The 16,120-nt window shown below is 47.7% G+C and overlaps 1 protein-coding gene across 1 annotated transcript in view; it reads right to left on the reverse strand.

Annotated features, from left to right (window-relative positions):
* Nucleotides 1-16,120, reverse strand: part of TANC1 (tetratricopeptide repeat, ankyrin repeat and coiled-coil containing 1) — an 87,596-nt gene that overhangs the window by 16,995 nt on the left and 54,481 nt on the right. The window contains exons 7-15 of the mRNA XM_054177379.1: nucleotides 13,564-13,812; nucleotides 12,264-12,389; nucleotides 11,145-11,426; nucleotides 9,722-9,876; nucleotides 7,311-7,542; nucleotides 4,845-5,011; nucleotides 3,826-4,433; nucleotides 658-766; nucleotides 324-446 (exon numbers count right to left, since the gene is read on the reverse strand). Of these exons, the coding sequence (XP_054033354.1) occupies nucleotides 324-446; nucleotides 658-766; nucleotides 3,826-4,433; nucleotides 4,845-5,011; nucleotides 7,311-7,542; nucleotides 9,722-9,876; nucleotides 11,145-11,426; nucleotides 12,264-12,389; nucleotides 13,564-13,812 (2,051 nt within the window). The remainder of the gene's footprint in view (nucleotides 1-323; nucleotides 447-657; nucleotides 767-3,825; nucleotides 4,434-4,844; nucleotides 5,012-7,310; nucleotides 7,543-9,721; nucleotides 9,877-11,144; nucleotides 11,427-12,263; nucleotides 12,390-13,563; nucleotides 13,813-16,120) is intronic.

Genomic DNA, 16,120 nt, shown 5'->3' on the forward strand with positions numbered 1-16,120 from the left:
GACTAGGGGGAATGGAATGAAGCTGGAGGTGGGGAGATTCAGGCTGGAGGTGAGAAGGAAGTTCTTCACCATGAGAGTGGTGAAGCCCTGGAATGGGTTGTCCAGGGAGGTGGTTGGGGCCCCGTTCCTGGAGGTGTTTAATACCAGGCTGGATGAGGCTCTGGCCAGCCTGATCTAGTGTGGGGTGTCCCTGCCCATGGCAGGGGGGTTGGAACTAGATGATCCTCGTGGTCCCTTCCAACCCTGACTGATACTATGACACTGATTTCAATGCTCATCACCAGAGTCCCAGCAACAGTAGCACATGATGCTTATTCCCTTACCTTCACATTGGGTGTGTAGATGTTTCTCAGAGAAGCGAGGGCTGCAGACAGTCCATCAGTACTGTAACCAATCCACAGGGCTTGAAGATGACTGGAAGAAATCCCAGTCCTTTTACTGAGACCCTAACAGAAATGATAAGAGAGGAAATCTCTCTGTAGGACTAGAAATGCAATTGATAGCTACCCCTCAGCAGTACAAAGAGAAACAACAGTCCTGTGTGTCAGCACTAACATAAGCTTCTAACAAAGTATTAAATAAAGCAACTCAGAGGAGAACCCCGAAGATGCAGTCAGATGAAAAGGTCATAAAAGCTATCAAAGTGTAAAAGTTTACCTTGAAAATGTGAGCTTTAAGGATGTGGTGACCAAGTTCCATCGTCTGCTGGCGGTTTAACTTCCCCTCTTGTCGAGAAAACATGAAAGCCAGCAGAGAGTGCCCGTTCCTAGCAGAAAGGATGGGGAGAGAACTGCTTTCAGAACTGTCCTCTCAGCATGGCTCTTTACATTCTATTTGCATTCTACATTGTGACAGCTGCATGCCTGTCACACAAGCTCAGCCTCCTCTGGCAGACTTCTGACACTTGCCATGCCACAGTATCACAGTATAACTAAGGTTGGAAGAGACCCCAAGGATCATCAAGTCCAACCTGTCCCAACAGACCTCACGACTAGACCATGGCACCAAGTGCCACGTCCAGTCTCCCCTTGAACACCTCAGGGACGGTGACTCCACCACCTCCCCGGGCAGCACATCCCAATGACGAATGACTCGCTCAGTGAAGAACTTTCTCCTCACCTCGAGTCTAAACCTCCCCTGGCACAGCTTGAGACTGTGTCCTCTTGTTCTGGTGCTGGTTGCCTGGGAGAAGAGACCAACCCCTTCCTGTCTACAACCACCTTTCAGGTAGTTGTAGAGGGCAATGAGGTCACCCCTGAGCCTCTTCTTCTCCAGGCTAAACAATCCCAGCTCCCTCAGCCTCTCCTCACAGGGCTGTGCTCAAGCCTCTCCCCAGCCTTGTTGCCCTTCTCTGGACACGTTCAAGTGTCTCGATGTCCTTCTTAAACTGAGGGGCCCAGAACTGGACACAGTACTCAAGGTGTGGCCTAACCAATGCAGAGTACAGGGGCACAATGACTTCCCTGCTCCTGCTGGCCACACTATTCCTAATGCTGGCCAGGATGCCATTGGCCGTCTTGGCCACCTGGGCACACTGCTGGCTCATGTTTAGGCGGCTGTCAATCAGCACCCCCAAGTCCCTCTCTGTTTGGCAGCTCTCCAGCCACTCTGACCCCAGCCTGTAGCTCTGCATGGGGTTGCCGTGGCCAAAGTGCAGCACCCGGCACTTGGACTTGTTAAATGCCATCCCATTGGACTCCCCCCATCTGTCCAGTCGGTCGAGGTCCCTCTGCAGAGCCTTTCTACCCAACAAAATGCCATCCCAACAAAGCTTCTTCCCCAGCCAAATGATGCAAAACCAACAAAAAGGCAAATTTTCAAGTTGAGACACACTCCCAACACTTCTCTCCTGTCACCTCCTAGGAGGCCCATGTCAGAAACAGTGCAGCCTAGCACACCGATCTGCACACTGCTTCCCCATCCTGTCTTGTTCCATCTCCCAGTCAGAAACTGCAGGTTTTTACCTCAGGAAAAACCCCAATCCTTTTAGAAGATCTGAATCTGGGCAGTGCTGGGATAATACCTGGACTTGATCTTACAGATCTTTTCCAACCTACACAATTCTATGGTGCTGTGAATTCCTTTGAAATGTGAGATAAAATGTCTATTCAGTAATTGACCATCTACATTAGTTGGTGGGCAGTGCTCTAGGAAAGAGTGGGAACAGCAGAAGCCTGAGAGAACAAGGTCACCACACAGAATCAGCCAGGTTGGAAGAGACCTCCAAGATCATCAAGTCCAACTGATCACCCAACCCTAACTAAGCAACTAGACCATGGCACTGAGTGCCTCATCCGGTCTCTTCTAAACACCTCCAGTGACGTCAAGCCCACCACCTCCCTGGGCAGCCCATCCCAATGGCAAACCTCTCTTTCTGGGAAGAACTTCTTCCTAACATCCAGCCTAAACCTCCCCTGCACAGCTTGAGACTGTGTCCTCTTGTTCTGGTGCTGGTTGCCTGGGAGAAGAGACCAACCCCCACCTGGCTACAACCTCCCTTCAGGTAGCTGTAGACAGCAATGAGGTCTCCTCCGAGCCTCCTCTTCTCCAGGCTAAGCAACCCCAGCTCCCTCAGCCTCTCCTCACAGGGCTGTGCTCCAAATCCCTCCCCAGCTTTGTTGCCCTTCTCTGGACATGTTTGAGCAACAAAACATCTTTATTGAACTGAGGGGCCCAGAACTAGACACAGTACTCCACATGGGCCTAACCAGTGCTGAGTACAAGGGCAGAATGATCTCCCTAGCAGTGGAACTGGACAACTAACCTTATGCCACTTAGACTATTTATCTGGGGGATCAATTTGCAGGGCCCTTCTCACCCCATCTTCAGAAACTTCTGAGCAGAGCTTTCCAAGGAGGGCAGCTCTAAGCCAGAGTGGGCAGTGCTCCACCTCCCAGCAGAGCAGGCAGCCACACTTCAGGAACCCAACGGGTCTGTCCAGTGTGCAGCTGGCAAGGTGAAAAATGGTGGGGCTGAACAGCCTGGCACTGCCACCTTTGTTACATCCACTCCAACACACAGAGGTTCTGGGTTGGTGACAATTTTAAATGGCAGAAGTGTTTATTATTTGGTTAAAAATAACCCAAACAACTAAAACCCTGAGGAGCATGGAAAAAAAATGGAAGATGCGGGCTGGGAGAGTGTGCACAAACAGCTTTGCTGTCTCCCAGCTAACTAATTCATGCTAAGTCAAAGGTGAGATGGAACAAACTGAAGCTATGCCATAAGGATGTAATTATAGAATTGAAATGCTTTAGTGTTTTTATGTCTAAAAGAGCCCAAACAATCTGTTCTTTCTATTCCTGTGCTCTAAACAGACAAGGTGCTGCTGCATGTCATTCTCACCAATTTTGCTCTATTAATAACCTAGTACCCTCATGTCTCCAGGAAGGTAGGAAAGTCAAAGGCAAATCTGTGGAATGGAATGGAATGGCATAGAATAGAATAGAATGGAATGGAATGGAATAGCATGGAATGGAACAGAATAGCATGGAATAGAACAGAATAGAATAGCATGGAATGGAACAGAATAGAATAGCATGGAATGGAATAGCATGGAATGGAATGGAATAGCATGGAATGGAATGGAATAGCATGGAATGGAATGGAATAGCATGGAATGGAATGGAATAGCATGGAATGGAATGGAATAGCATGGAATGGAATGGAATAGCATGGAATAAACCAGGCCAGGCTGAATGCAGCCTTGAGCTGCTGAGTCTAGTTGAGAGGAGCGGAGGTTGGAGGTGATGATCTCAGGTCCCTTCCAACCTCATCCATTCTATGGCTCTCTGATTCTCTGGCCATGCTATAGGTCCTACTCACCTTGGCTCACACAAGAAGTCAGTAGTCTCACCCTCTGCTCTCCAAACCAGCCACTCCCTGAAGGAAGGGTGGCAGAACATGCGCGTTTTGTCCCGTCTTTTGATCAGGAAACAGGAGAGGGCTTCCATCCTTTGGCTGAAGTCTTCCCATTTCTGCTCACCAACGATCTGGCCTGCATTGATAGCTTGGAAGATCTGCTCATCTGTCATGGGATGCAGGGACGCCAGCGCCACGTTCAATATCGGCAGGGCTCGCTCAAAGGCGGAGTTGGTCATGAACTTCATATTGCACTGCAGCAAGTACAGTTCTGACAGAGACACTGGGACAACCTTGTAGCTTGCACTTTTGATTACTAAGTGACCCTTTTGGAAAAGATCCAGAGTGAGTTTCAGATAGAGGTAGGAGCCCAGGCTTCTCGTGATCAGGTGGTTACTCACTTTCCCAATAATAGCTGCATCAGCTTTTCCATTTAAAGATATGTTGTTTAGAATCTCCTGGCTGTGATTAATTCTGTGCTGAATATAAGCATTCAAGTCTTCATGAATTTCTTTGTTATCTGGAAAATTGTCCAAGGATATTGTGACAAAGGGCAGGGAAGTTACTATTTCCTACGAGGGGAAGAGGTAGGGAAAGAAAAGGAAACAAACCACACAGGCATTAGAGTAGTCCAGCAGAAAAAACTCAACAATGCATCTTTGCTGTATTTCTCTTCTGCAATGAGTAGCAGAGAGGTTAAAAAGAAATTCCTTGGCCCATTTCACTCTTGAAGGTCAAGGAAGCACAGCCTGATTTCACCACTTCTTGTATTATTGATTCCACTATCAGACTCAAAGTGATTCACAACAAAAATAGCCTTCAGGTATCACACTTGTGCACTGTAAATAAACATGCAACAACAAAGGAAGGGAGGGAAAAAACAACCCCAAGAGGCTTTACTTGGAATTCCTCTACACCCAGTGTTTGTCCAAAAAATCCCTTAGTCTTTGAGGGTAAGAGAAAAGTTAAAAGGGTGTTTTTACCTGGAAGTTGGTTCTTACAGTCACAATCAGCTTCAGCCAGGGAGGAAACTTAGAGATGATACTTGTCAGAAACGAAGAAAGTGTGTCCCCATAATCAGGTTTGTGAAACTCAGCATCATTTAAACCATCTATCAAAATGATGTAATCCTCCTCAGGAATTTTCTGCTCTGAAATGGCAAAAAACAGGAGAGGAAGGAATGAATGCAAATTCTCCTATTCAATGACACATTTTCCTCCCCAGGTTTTGAACATCAAGAGATTAAAAACATCTTCTTATGCACAGCAATACACCTTATGGCATTAAGCATTACTTAGGAGAGTCAAAATACCATCAGGAGATATAAAACAACACTGCCATGAAGTGAAAGAAGTGGAAGCAATCACAGCAGGGTTTTTTTCACTGCCCTATTGTGATGGATCTATTTCACAACTGATTTATAAAGAGCTCCTTTCTTGGAGCTACCAAACAAAAATAAGTTTACAAATATCAAAGGCATTGGTTTGCACTTTCAGTGCTGAGGAGAAGAGGTTCTTTTTGCAACAGCTTGGGGAAGCAGCAACGCTCATTTTGAACACCCCTTTAAGGATGAAAATCCCAGGGGTTAACATGAGACTTGCCAGGGGATTTCACAGGAATTTTGGGGACTGCCAACAAAGTTCAAGAACTGCAAACTAGTTTTCAAAGGAATCATAGTATCACAGTATCACTAAGGTTGGAAGAGACCTTGAGGATCATCCAGTCCAACCTGTCACCACAAACCTCACGACTAGACCCTGGCACCAAGTGCCACGTCCAATCCCCTCTTGAACACCTCCAGGGATGGTGACTCCACCACCTCCCTGGGCAGCACATTCCAACGGCTAACAACTCTCTCAGTGAAGAACTTTCTCCTCACCTCGAGTCTAAACCTCCCCTGGCACAGCTTGAGGCTGTGTCCTCTTGTTCTGGTGCTGGTTGCCTGGAAGAAGAGACCAACCCCTTCCTGCCTACAACCACCTTTCAGGTAGTTGTAGAGGGCAATGAGGTCACCCCTGTTCCTTCTCCTCTCCAGGCTAAACAATCCCAGCTCCCTCAGCCTCTCCTCACAGGGCTGTGCTCAAGGCCTCTCCCCAGCCTTGTTGCCCTTCTCTGGACACGTTCAAGCATCTCGATGTCCTTCTTAAACTGAAGGGCCCAGAACTGGACACAGGACTCAAGGCGCAGCCTAACCAATGCTGAGTACAGGGCACAATGACTTCCCTGCTCCTGCTGGCCACACTGTTCCTGATGCAGGCCAGGATGCCATTGGCCCTCTTGGCCACCTGGGCACACTGCTGGCTCATGTTCAGCCTACTATCAACCAGCACCCCCAGGTCCCTCTCTGTTTGGGAGCTCTCCAGCCACTCCGACCCCAGCCTGTAGCTCTGCATGGGGTTGCTGTGGCCAAAGTGCAGCACAGGCTCTGCTCCATGGGGTTGTTCTTTCCCAGGTGCAAGACATGCCCTTGTTGAGCTTTATCCAATTTCTCCCTGCCCAGCTCTCCAGCCTAAGTCTCACTGAATGGCAGCACAGCCATGGCATGTCAGCCACTCCACCCAGTTTTGTGTCATCAGCAACAATGACCTCCAGTTTTCTTCACAGCTGTTTGCACAAGGTGTGCAACTCAGGCATTAAGTGTTTTTGCTACTTAGGCAAAGAAATGAAAAGCTTATCATAACAATCTAATGCAAAAATCACTTTTAATTGCTTCCTTTAGACCCTCAGAGTACGGAAAAATGGAAGGACTGCATTCAGACTCAGTTCTCCTGCCCCTCGACTCTGCCCTGGTGAGGCTGCATCTGGAATATTGTGTCCAGTTCTGGGCCCCTCAGTTCAGGAAGGACCTCAGGGAACTGCCTGAAAGAGTCCAGTGCAGAGCCACAAAAATTAAGGAAGTGGAACATCTTCCTCAGAAGGAGAGATGGCAGGGGTTTGCTGGGGTTTTCTACAGGAGGGAACTCATCCTGCCACCTGCTTTCTTGACAAACTGCTGTATCCATTTCAGAAGCAAGCAAAGGCCTCATCTGCTTTGCAGGCGTTTAGGTACAGGAATTTGCAATGCACAGAAAATGACAAACTGAGGAAGTTTGGCAAAACTCAACACAGCATCTGCAAACACCAACCTTTCCTGCCAACCTGCTGGCCTTCACTGCAAGCTGCAAAGCTATCTCTGGGCTTCCTGGCAGAAAAGTAAATGTGAAGTTTCCATGACCTTTACTCAGATTCATAGAATTTTATTTTAAAACATGAGAAACAACTGTTCAAAACCTGCCTGATACTGCTACAAACAGCTACCCCAGTTAAGGAATCCCTTTCTCCAGGCATGTTCTACTTGCTTCATTTGCCTCAGAGCATGGAAACACACATTCTTAGTTCTCTCCCCCCTCAAATTCCCGCTTTGAACACAGTTTAGATTCTGATTCCAAGTCACTTCCTGCTCAACCTACCTTTCCTGAGGTTCACAAGTGGTTCCAGCACCCCCCTTCTGAAAGCTGCTGCTGGGTCCTGCACACAGGACCTGAGGCTGAGCATGCTCTGCAGGTGAGGCTCTCTGATCAGGAGGTCTCTGTAGGCTGTCAGCTGGCTGGAGCGGCAGAGCAGAGCGGCCACGCTGTGCACGAACTCCGGCACCAGGCAGGTGTAGGTGTTGTCAGCCTGGCAGTAGTGGTAAGCAACTACCTGCAGAGTTTGGGACAAACACAACACAAGTGGCACCCTTCAGTGTTCCTGCTGGGCACTACTTAGTCTAATTGCAACAAACTGTTTCTCTTGCAACTACAGAACATTTCTCAGTGTTAGAATAATTATCTAACCCCCAGGCTGGTCTCCGAGGGCCTCTGTCAGAGACACAGAAAGGAAGACAGTGAAACTGATTCTGACCTTGTAGGGCATGCAAAGAGGAAATCAAAATGTCAGATTCTGGCATGAAAACAGAGTAATGTGAGCTCAGGCTATCTGGATACAGTGAGTAAACAGCTAAGTTGAGCTCCAACTAAGCAACCCAATAGCTGGGATTTAACTGTGCTGTAATCACCCAGGGACTAATCTGATCATCACCACCCAAGGACTAATTTGATCATCATCAGGCAGAAGTAAATGACAGACAGCCAATAAAGACACCCTTATACAGCAAACAGAGGAAGAGAACAATTTGCTTTATTCTGACTATTAAGTGTTTATTACTTAAAGCCAGAACTTAAGATAGGCCAGATTTCTGGGGGAAGAGCCCCAAACAAACCTGAAGGAAAACATGGTGCTCCCAGTAAATAAAGTCTGCACTTCACTGACTTCCATAATGTGGTTTCCAAACATTGTAAATCACAGAATCACAGAGTGTTAGGGGCTGGAAGGGACCTTGAAAGATCATCCAGCCCACCCCCCCTGTCAGAGCAGATCACACAGGAACTCATCCAGGCAGGTCTTGAATATCTCCAGCGAGGGAGACTCCACAACCCCCTGGGCAGCCTGTTCCAGTATTCTGTCACCCTCATAGGGAAAAAAAAAAATATCTCCTGTTTCCATGGAACTTCCACCCACTGCCCCTGGTCCTGTCATTGCTCATCACCCAGCAGAGCCTGCCTCCATCTTCTTGGCACTCATCCTTTACATATTTATAAACATTAATGAGGTCACCTCTCAGTCTCCTCTTCTCCAGCTGAAGAGCCCCAGCTCCCTCAGTCTCTCCTTGTAAGGAAGATGTTCCACTCCCTTCATCATTTTTGTGGCTCTGCACTGGGCTCTTTCAAGCAGCTCCCTGAGGTTCTTCTTGAACTGAGGCGCCCAGAACTGCACACAATATTCCAGATGCAGCCTCACCAGGGCAGAGTTGAGAGGCAGGAGAACCTCTGTCTCCCTAATAGCCACAGCCCTTCTAATCCACTCCAGAGTGGCCTTCTTGGCCACAAGAGCATGGTCATCCTTCCATCCACTAGGACCATGCCCAGGTTCTTTTCCTCTTCACTGCTCTCCAGCAGGTCAGTCCCCAACCTATACTGATCCATGGGGTTGTTCTTTCCCAGGTGCAAGACTCTACACTTGCCCTTGTTGAGCTTTATCCAATTTCTCCCTGCCCAGCTCTCCAGCCTAAGTCTCACTGAATGGCAGCACAGCCTTCAGGCGTGTCAGCCACTCCACCCAGTTTTGTGTCATCAGCAACAATGACCTCCAGTTTTCTTCACAGCTGTTTGCAGGAAGTGTGCAAGTAGGACATTAAGTGCTTTTTACATCTTAGGCAAAGAAATGAAAAACATCATAACAATCTAATGCAGGAATTACTTTTAATTGCTTCCTTTAGACCCTCAGAGTATGGAAAAATGGAAGGACTGCACTCAGACTCAGCCTGTGTCATAGAATGTAGGAGGATTACACATAGGCCAAACATTTTATGTTCACTTTTTCCCAGAATGTTGCTTTTGGAAAGTACACTGAGGGAGCATCTACCTACAGAAGCCCCTTTGGCAAGTGACGTGGCACTTGGTGCCGCGGTCTAGTAGTCAGGAGGTGTTGGGTGCCAGGTTGGACTTGATGATCTTTGAGGTCTTTTCCAACCTTATTGATTCTATGATTCTATGACAGATCCCATCCTCCTGTACAAACAGAAACTAGATGTGACATTTTTTTATGCAACTTTTCCTATGACCAAGCAGAATTCAAGTAATAACCTGAGAGGCAGAAGAGGCAGGAAACTGGTTTCACCAGTCAGGAAACAGACACACCTTCTAGAATTGTCCATGGTTGCCACCTCTCCTCCCACTAGTGACCACTGGCCTAGCCAGCAGGCCCTGCAAAGCAGATGCCACCTCCCCCAGGCAAGAGGTTTTCTAACACACTGAGAATCTCTTGGGAAGTGAAAGCTCACCTTTGAGGCAAGGCGTCGGACAGAATCACCCAGAATCTGAGTTTGGTATTCAGGAGCCCCAGGACAGCTCAGAGTCCTCATTGTGCTGGTACCACTTGCTGGAGGAGCAGATGAGGGCAAGTGGCTTAAGGGAATCTCCTGGCAGGAGTCACCACCTACATTTCAAAGACAACAAACACAAAAGAGCCTAAACTTGCTGGCAGCAGGTTGCTTTACAGGAAAACTTCATGGAGTATCTTTACTGCTAGAGTACAAATTAAAACTGAACAACAGGATTTGAGAGGAAGCCTGCAACTAGTCTGATAAATAAAGGCACATATTTGTCACTGCACACTTTGTAAGCAGTTCAACTGACTTTTAGATCAAAACCTACAGAGTTACTGAAAGCAAAATCAGGCTGAAGTGAAATTTCCTTAGGATAATGATGTATGTGATGGCTTAGTTATTATATGCCTGAACTCTTGGGAAACAACAACAACAATAATCATAATAATAAAAATCACTAAAAATAGTAGTAATAATAATCATAAATAATTAAATAAATATTAACAACAATAACAGAAGTGTCAGCAGGGGAAACAGCAGCAATAAAGACTCTCTGGGGCACCTCATAGGTGCGTTCCAATACCTGAAGGGATCCTACAGGAAGGCTGCAGAGGGACTTTTCATTAAAGGTGCCCAGCAATAGGACAAGGGGGAACAGTCTGAAGCTGAGGGAGAGAAGGGTTAGACTGGACCTTAGGAATAAGTTCTTCAGTATAAGGAACAGGTTGCCCTGGGAGGTTGTGGATGCCTCCTCCTTGGGGGTTTCAAGACCAGGTTGGATGAGGTCTTGAGCAGCTGAGCCTATCTGAGGGGCATCCCTGCCCATGGTGGGGGAGGTTGGGGTAGATTATTTCTAGGGTCCCTTCCAACCTAAACTATTCCATTATTCCATGAACAGTCACATCATCCTTCCTGTTAACACAGGCATTGGACTGGTCAGATGAAGAAAGCTGTGGATGCCAGCAGAAGGCAGAACAGGCTTCTCCACAGCTTTATCCTTGCCATTACTGAAACTGTGTGGCAAGCGTGTGGTACAGGGTGAGGAAGAAAGACATCGCTCCTCTCCTTCCAAAAGAATGAGTTCCCACAGTCACAATGCTAATGAGTTTAGGGTACACACTCACTGCCTGACCACAGGAAGAGATTCTGCATCTCCATTTTCCCCTCTCTTCCGGCCTGCTGAGTCCATGCCGCCTTATGTGGAAGGCATTTGTCAAAGCAAGCAATTTTAAGTTTCCTTTCCTCGCAGGAGGAGGAAGCAAGTTATTTGCTGAGGAGCTCATGAAGCCTGACCACCCCCATCCAAAAAAAGCAAACAACACTGGGCTCTTGTTACCAGCACAATAACCCCAACAACTGCTCAGAAAAAGGAACATACTTTTGGGAGATGAATGAGGGCTGTTGGAAGCTATTTGCCTCATGCGACTCCCATGGCAGCTAAGTGCCACCAGCCGTGAAATGATGGCAGTCTTCCCAAATCCCACGTTGCCAGTGATGACTGCTCCCCTGTTCTCTGCTGGGTTGCTGTCCCCCAGCCTGTCCTCAATCTCCTGAAACAGCCATTCTCTTCCAACGAACACCGAGTCTGTTGTGATGCTTGGCACTTCGAACAACAGCGGCTTCAGCAAAATGTCTTGAGGCTTGTAGGGGATGAAACGAGCTGAGGAGAGGTGGCACAGAGAGCAGTTTATTAGAGGAAACTCTGCATGCAATCATCCAGCCCTGGTTTAGATCACTTCATTCAGTGCCCTTGTTGACAGCATTCATTGTCAGACTTGTTGGAGCTTTCATCGTGAAAACAATGAAGACTGAGATGCTCAGCTAGCTCCATAGTCACTCAGGTCACTGCATAATTCCTATGTGATCTAAATGCTAGAGGAGAGATGCTACAAACATAAGTGAGGATTTTCTTTGGAATAGAATAGAATAGAATAGAATAGAATAGAATAGAATAGAATAGAATAGAATAGAATAGAATAGAATAGAATAGAATAGAATAGAATAGAATGGAATGGAATAGAATGGAATGGCATAATGGCATGGAGTGGAATGGCATGAAATAGAATAGAAAGAATAGAATGGAATGGCATGGAATGGAATAGAATTAACCAGGCTGGAAAAGACCTTTGAGATCATCCAGTCCAACCTATCACCTTCTTAAAAAACACACATTAATAATTCTGCAAATGGGGAAGGGCCAAACATTTTGCAGTTTAGAGAGAACTACACTGCTGAGCCTCTCAGTGTCAGGTCTCCAGATCTGTAAAGACATTTAGAGAGAAACAGAACAAGGAGCAGAGAATGAATAACATCTCCTGGTTGAAAACTCCCTACCTTTTTAAAGATAGTAATAACAACGACGACAATATCACTACCCAGCTTTCCATCCTTTCGAAGCCACAAGAACAGAAATGACACAGCCCAGCTGACTTCAGCCTGCCCCTCTGCCAAGCTGCAGAGCTGCCCAGCTGTGCTGTGCCAGGAGAGCTGCGCATACCTTTGCTGTCCTGAGGCACTCTGCCACCAGCAGTGTTGTGCCACGGCAGGCGAATGGAGGTGCGCAGAGGAGCATTTCGTTGTCCGTCCAAATAACTCAGATCTTCCAGTTTGGTTGAACTCGTGGCTGCAGTTTTAAAGGATGGAAGGTTATGTAAGTTACAAGGAACATTATTACATATTGCAGTGCTTTCCTCAACAGAGAGCTTACAGCCAGGGTTTTGTAGACAATGGCAGTGGTTCACAACATTTACAAAATCTTTTCCATCAAGCTCACTAAAGATTGAGGTGGATTTTTTCCCCTTCCAGATAGCCCTCACACCTGCCTTAACTTCCTCACACTTCTCATGTTCATTTGTACTGTGAGTACTACCACATCAGAGGGGGCATTACAGAATCACAGAATGGCTTCAGTTGGAAGGGACCTTAGAGATTATCTACTCCAACCTCCCCTCAAAGCCCCATCCCACCTAGTCTTGAACGCTCACAGGGAGGAGGCATCCACAACCTCTCTGGGCAACCTGTTCCAGAGTCCCACCACCCTCACACTGAAGAACTTCTTACTAAGATCCAGTCTAAATGTACTCTCCCTCAGCTTAAAACCCATTCCCCCTTGTCCTACTGCTGGACATCCATATGAAAAGTCCCTCTCCAACCTTCCTGTAGGATGCCTTCAGGTATTGGAAGGCAGCTTTAAGGTTTCCTCAGAGTCTTCTCTTTTCTAGGCTGAACAACCCCAGCTCCCTCAGCCTTTCCTCACAGGGCTTGCAAAAGTTGAGGGCATTCTGAGCTGGCAGTGACCAGGGGATTGTGGAGCTCAGGAGCCCAGTATCCCAGTATCAGTATCCCAGGCAACCAGCACCAGAACAAGGGGACACAGTCTCAAGCTGTGCCAGGGGAGGTTTAGGCTCGAAGTGAGGAAAAAGTTCTTCACCGAGCGAGTTGTTCGTCATTGGAATGTGCTGCCCAGGGAGGTGGTGGAGTCACCGTCCCTGGAGGTGTTCAAGGGGAGATTGGACGTGGCACTTGGTGCCATGGTCTAGTCGTGAGGTCTGTCGGGACAGGTTGGACTTGATGATCCTTGGGGTCTCTTCCAACCTTAGTTATACTGTGATACTGTGATCAGAGAGCAGAGCACAAAGCAGAAGCACAGCTTTGGCAATGCTCATCTTTTCAGTTTAGAACCCACATTTTCTTCTCTCTGTCCAACAAAAGCACTTTCATACTAACAACATAACTTCCACAGAAGACTCAGCAGAAGACTCAGTGAGAAAAGCTTTCCTTCCGCTCCATGCCTTTACCTGCAACCGAGTTTGGACGAGGCATTATCAAGGAGCCAGAACTTTGTGCGTAATTAGTAGGACCCTCTCCTGCTGGAACTTCTTGTGGCAGGTTCTCAGCAGCCTCCTCTTCTGCCACTGGTGAGCAGTTGTCTGTTCTTCGCTCGTGACCGATACCTTGGTGTTTTCCAGCGCGGAGACTCCCATCCTTGCTCCACTCCAAGCTGGATCCACTGCGGTCATCATTTTCTGAGGAACTTGTTATTGTTGCTGAAAAAGAGAGAAAATCAAACTAAGGCACACTTGAACACAGAAGGTTTCACCTCAGCATGAGGAGAAATTTCTTTACAGTGAGGGTGACGGAGCACTGGAACAGGCTGCCCAGAGAGGTTGTGGAGCCTCCTTCTCTGGGGATTTCAAAACCTGCCTGGATGTGTTTCTGTGCATCCTGCCCTAGGTGATCCTGCTTTTGGACTCAAGGATCTCTGGAGGTCCCTTCCAACCCCTACCGTTCTGTGATTCTGTGATACTCATTGTGGAGGGTCAACACTGGACATAGGAAACCCACCTGTATGCATTCCTGGGTAGACTACCCTAAGAGATCCTGCTTTGGCAGGGGGGTTGGACTTGATGATCTCTTGAGGTCCTTTCCAACCTCTAATGTACTGGGACACTGAGTTCACTGAGTTCATCGTGGAGGGTCAACACTGCACATAGGGAGCCCACCTGGATGCATTCCTGTGCAGGCTACCCTAAGTGATTGGGTTGGTAAGGGGTTGGACTCAATGATCTCTGGAGGTCTCTTCCAGTCTCTAATGCACTGTGATGTGCTCTGACACTGTGTGCAATGGTGCACTTGTGTTCTCATACTTAAATGGCATTTGGGGCCAGCAGATACTCCAGAATTTCTCCACTGGGTGTTTTATTAAATATAAGGAATGTTACTGATCTAAAAGAGCCAAACAATACAGCTTGTCAGACGGGGGGGGGGGAAAAACCCTTCAGGAAGGAGGCAAGAAAAGGTTCTGAAGAATCCAGGTGTATCTTTAGAACTGTGCAATTTGTATATGAAGAAGTTAGTACTCCAACAAAACATATCCCAACTGCTTTTAAAATTCTAGAGTGCCTTGAAAAATTTCCAACCATTCTGCAGACATGGAAACAAAAAAGAAGAGACAGCCACCAAAGAAGCAGCATCTGAAGCAAGAAAAAGAAACTCATCTTTGTGATAATTCACATTTTGAAAGACTGATCTTTGCATAAAACATAATTCAGTTCCTTGAAAAGGCTTGCAGAGTTCTTCCAAAGTTAGGAGGATTTCCACATGCCTAATTTTAGGCTAGGCTAGGCTAGGCTAGGCTAGAATTAACCAGGTTGGAAGAGACCTTTGAGATCATTGAGCCCAGCACATCACCCAACACCATCTCATCAACTAAACCATGGCACCAAGTGCCTCATCCAGTCTCTTCCTAAACACCTCCAGTGATGGTGACTCCACCACCTCCCTGGGCAGCACATTCCAATGGCCAATCTCTCTTTCTATGAAGAACTTCTTCCTAACATCCAGCCTAAATCTCCCCTGGCACAGCTTGAGACTGTGTCCTCTTGTCCTGGTGCTGGTTGCCTGGGAGAAGGGACCAACCCCCACCTGGCTACAACCTCCCTTCAGGGAGTTGTAGAGAGCAAGAAGGTCTCCCCTGAGCCTCCTCTTCTCCAGGCTAAGCAACCCCAGCTCACTCAACCTCTCCTCATAGGGATTGTGCTCCAGACCTCTCACCAGCTTTGTTGCCATTCTACTCCAACCTTCCAGCTGTGGGCAGGGATGCCTCTCAACTAGACTCGGCTGTTCAAGGCCCCATCCAACCTGGTCTTGAGCACCCCCAGGGAGGAGGCACCACAACCTCCCTGGGCAGCCTATTTCAGAGTCTCACCACCCTTGTACTGAAGAACTTCTTCCTAAAATGCAGTCTAAACCTACTCTCTCTCAGCTTCAAACCACTACCCCTTGTCCTTTGGCTGCACACCCTTACGAGAAGTCCCTCTGCAGCCTTCTGTAGGATCCCTTCTGGTATTGGAAGGCAGCTGTAAGGTGCCCCTGGAGAGGCTGAACAACCCCAACTCCCTCAGCCTATCCCCATAGCAGAAGTGCTCCAGCCCTTGGATCATCTTTGTGACCCTCCTCTGGACTTGTTCCAACAGTTCTGCGTCCGTCTTATGCTGGGGATGCCAGAACTGGATGCAGCATTCGAGGCGGGGGCTCACAAGAGCAAAGGGACAGAATCCCCTCTCTTGACCTGCTGGCCACACTCCTCTTGATGCAGCTCAGGACATGATTTGCCTTCTGGGATGCATGAGCACACTGCCTGTTCATGGTGACCTTCTCGCCAATCAATACACCCAAGCTACTTTCAACCCACTCTGCACCCAGCCTGGAGTTGTGCCTGGGACTGGCCTGACCCAGATGCAGGACCTTGCACTTTGACTTGTTGACCCTCATGCAGTTGGCAGTGGCCCACTTCTCAAGCCTGTCTCACTGCAAGCACTTCCAATACATTAAACTCCTACAAAATATCCAAAC

This window comes from Dryobates pubescens, chromosome 2 (assembly GCF_014839835.1).
Source record: "Dryobates pubescens isolate bDryPub1 chromosome 2, bDryPub1.pri, whole genome shotgun sequence".
Classification (NCBI taxonomy): Eukaryota; Metazoa; Chordata; class Aves; order Piciformes; family Picidae; genus Dryobates; species Dryobates pubescens.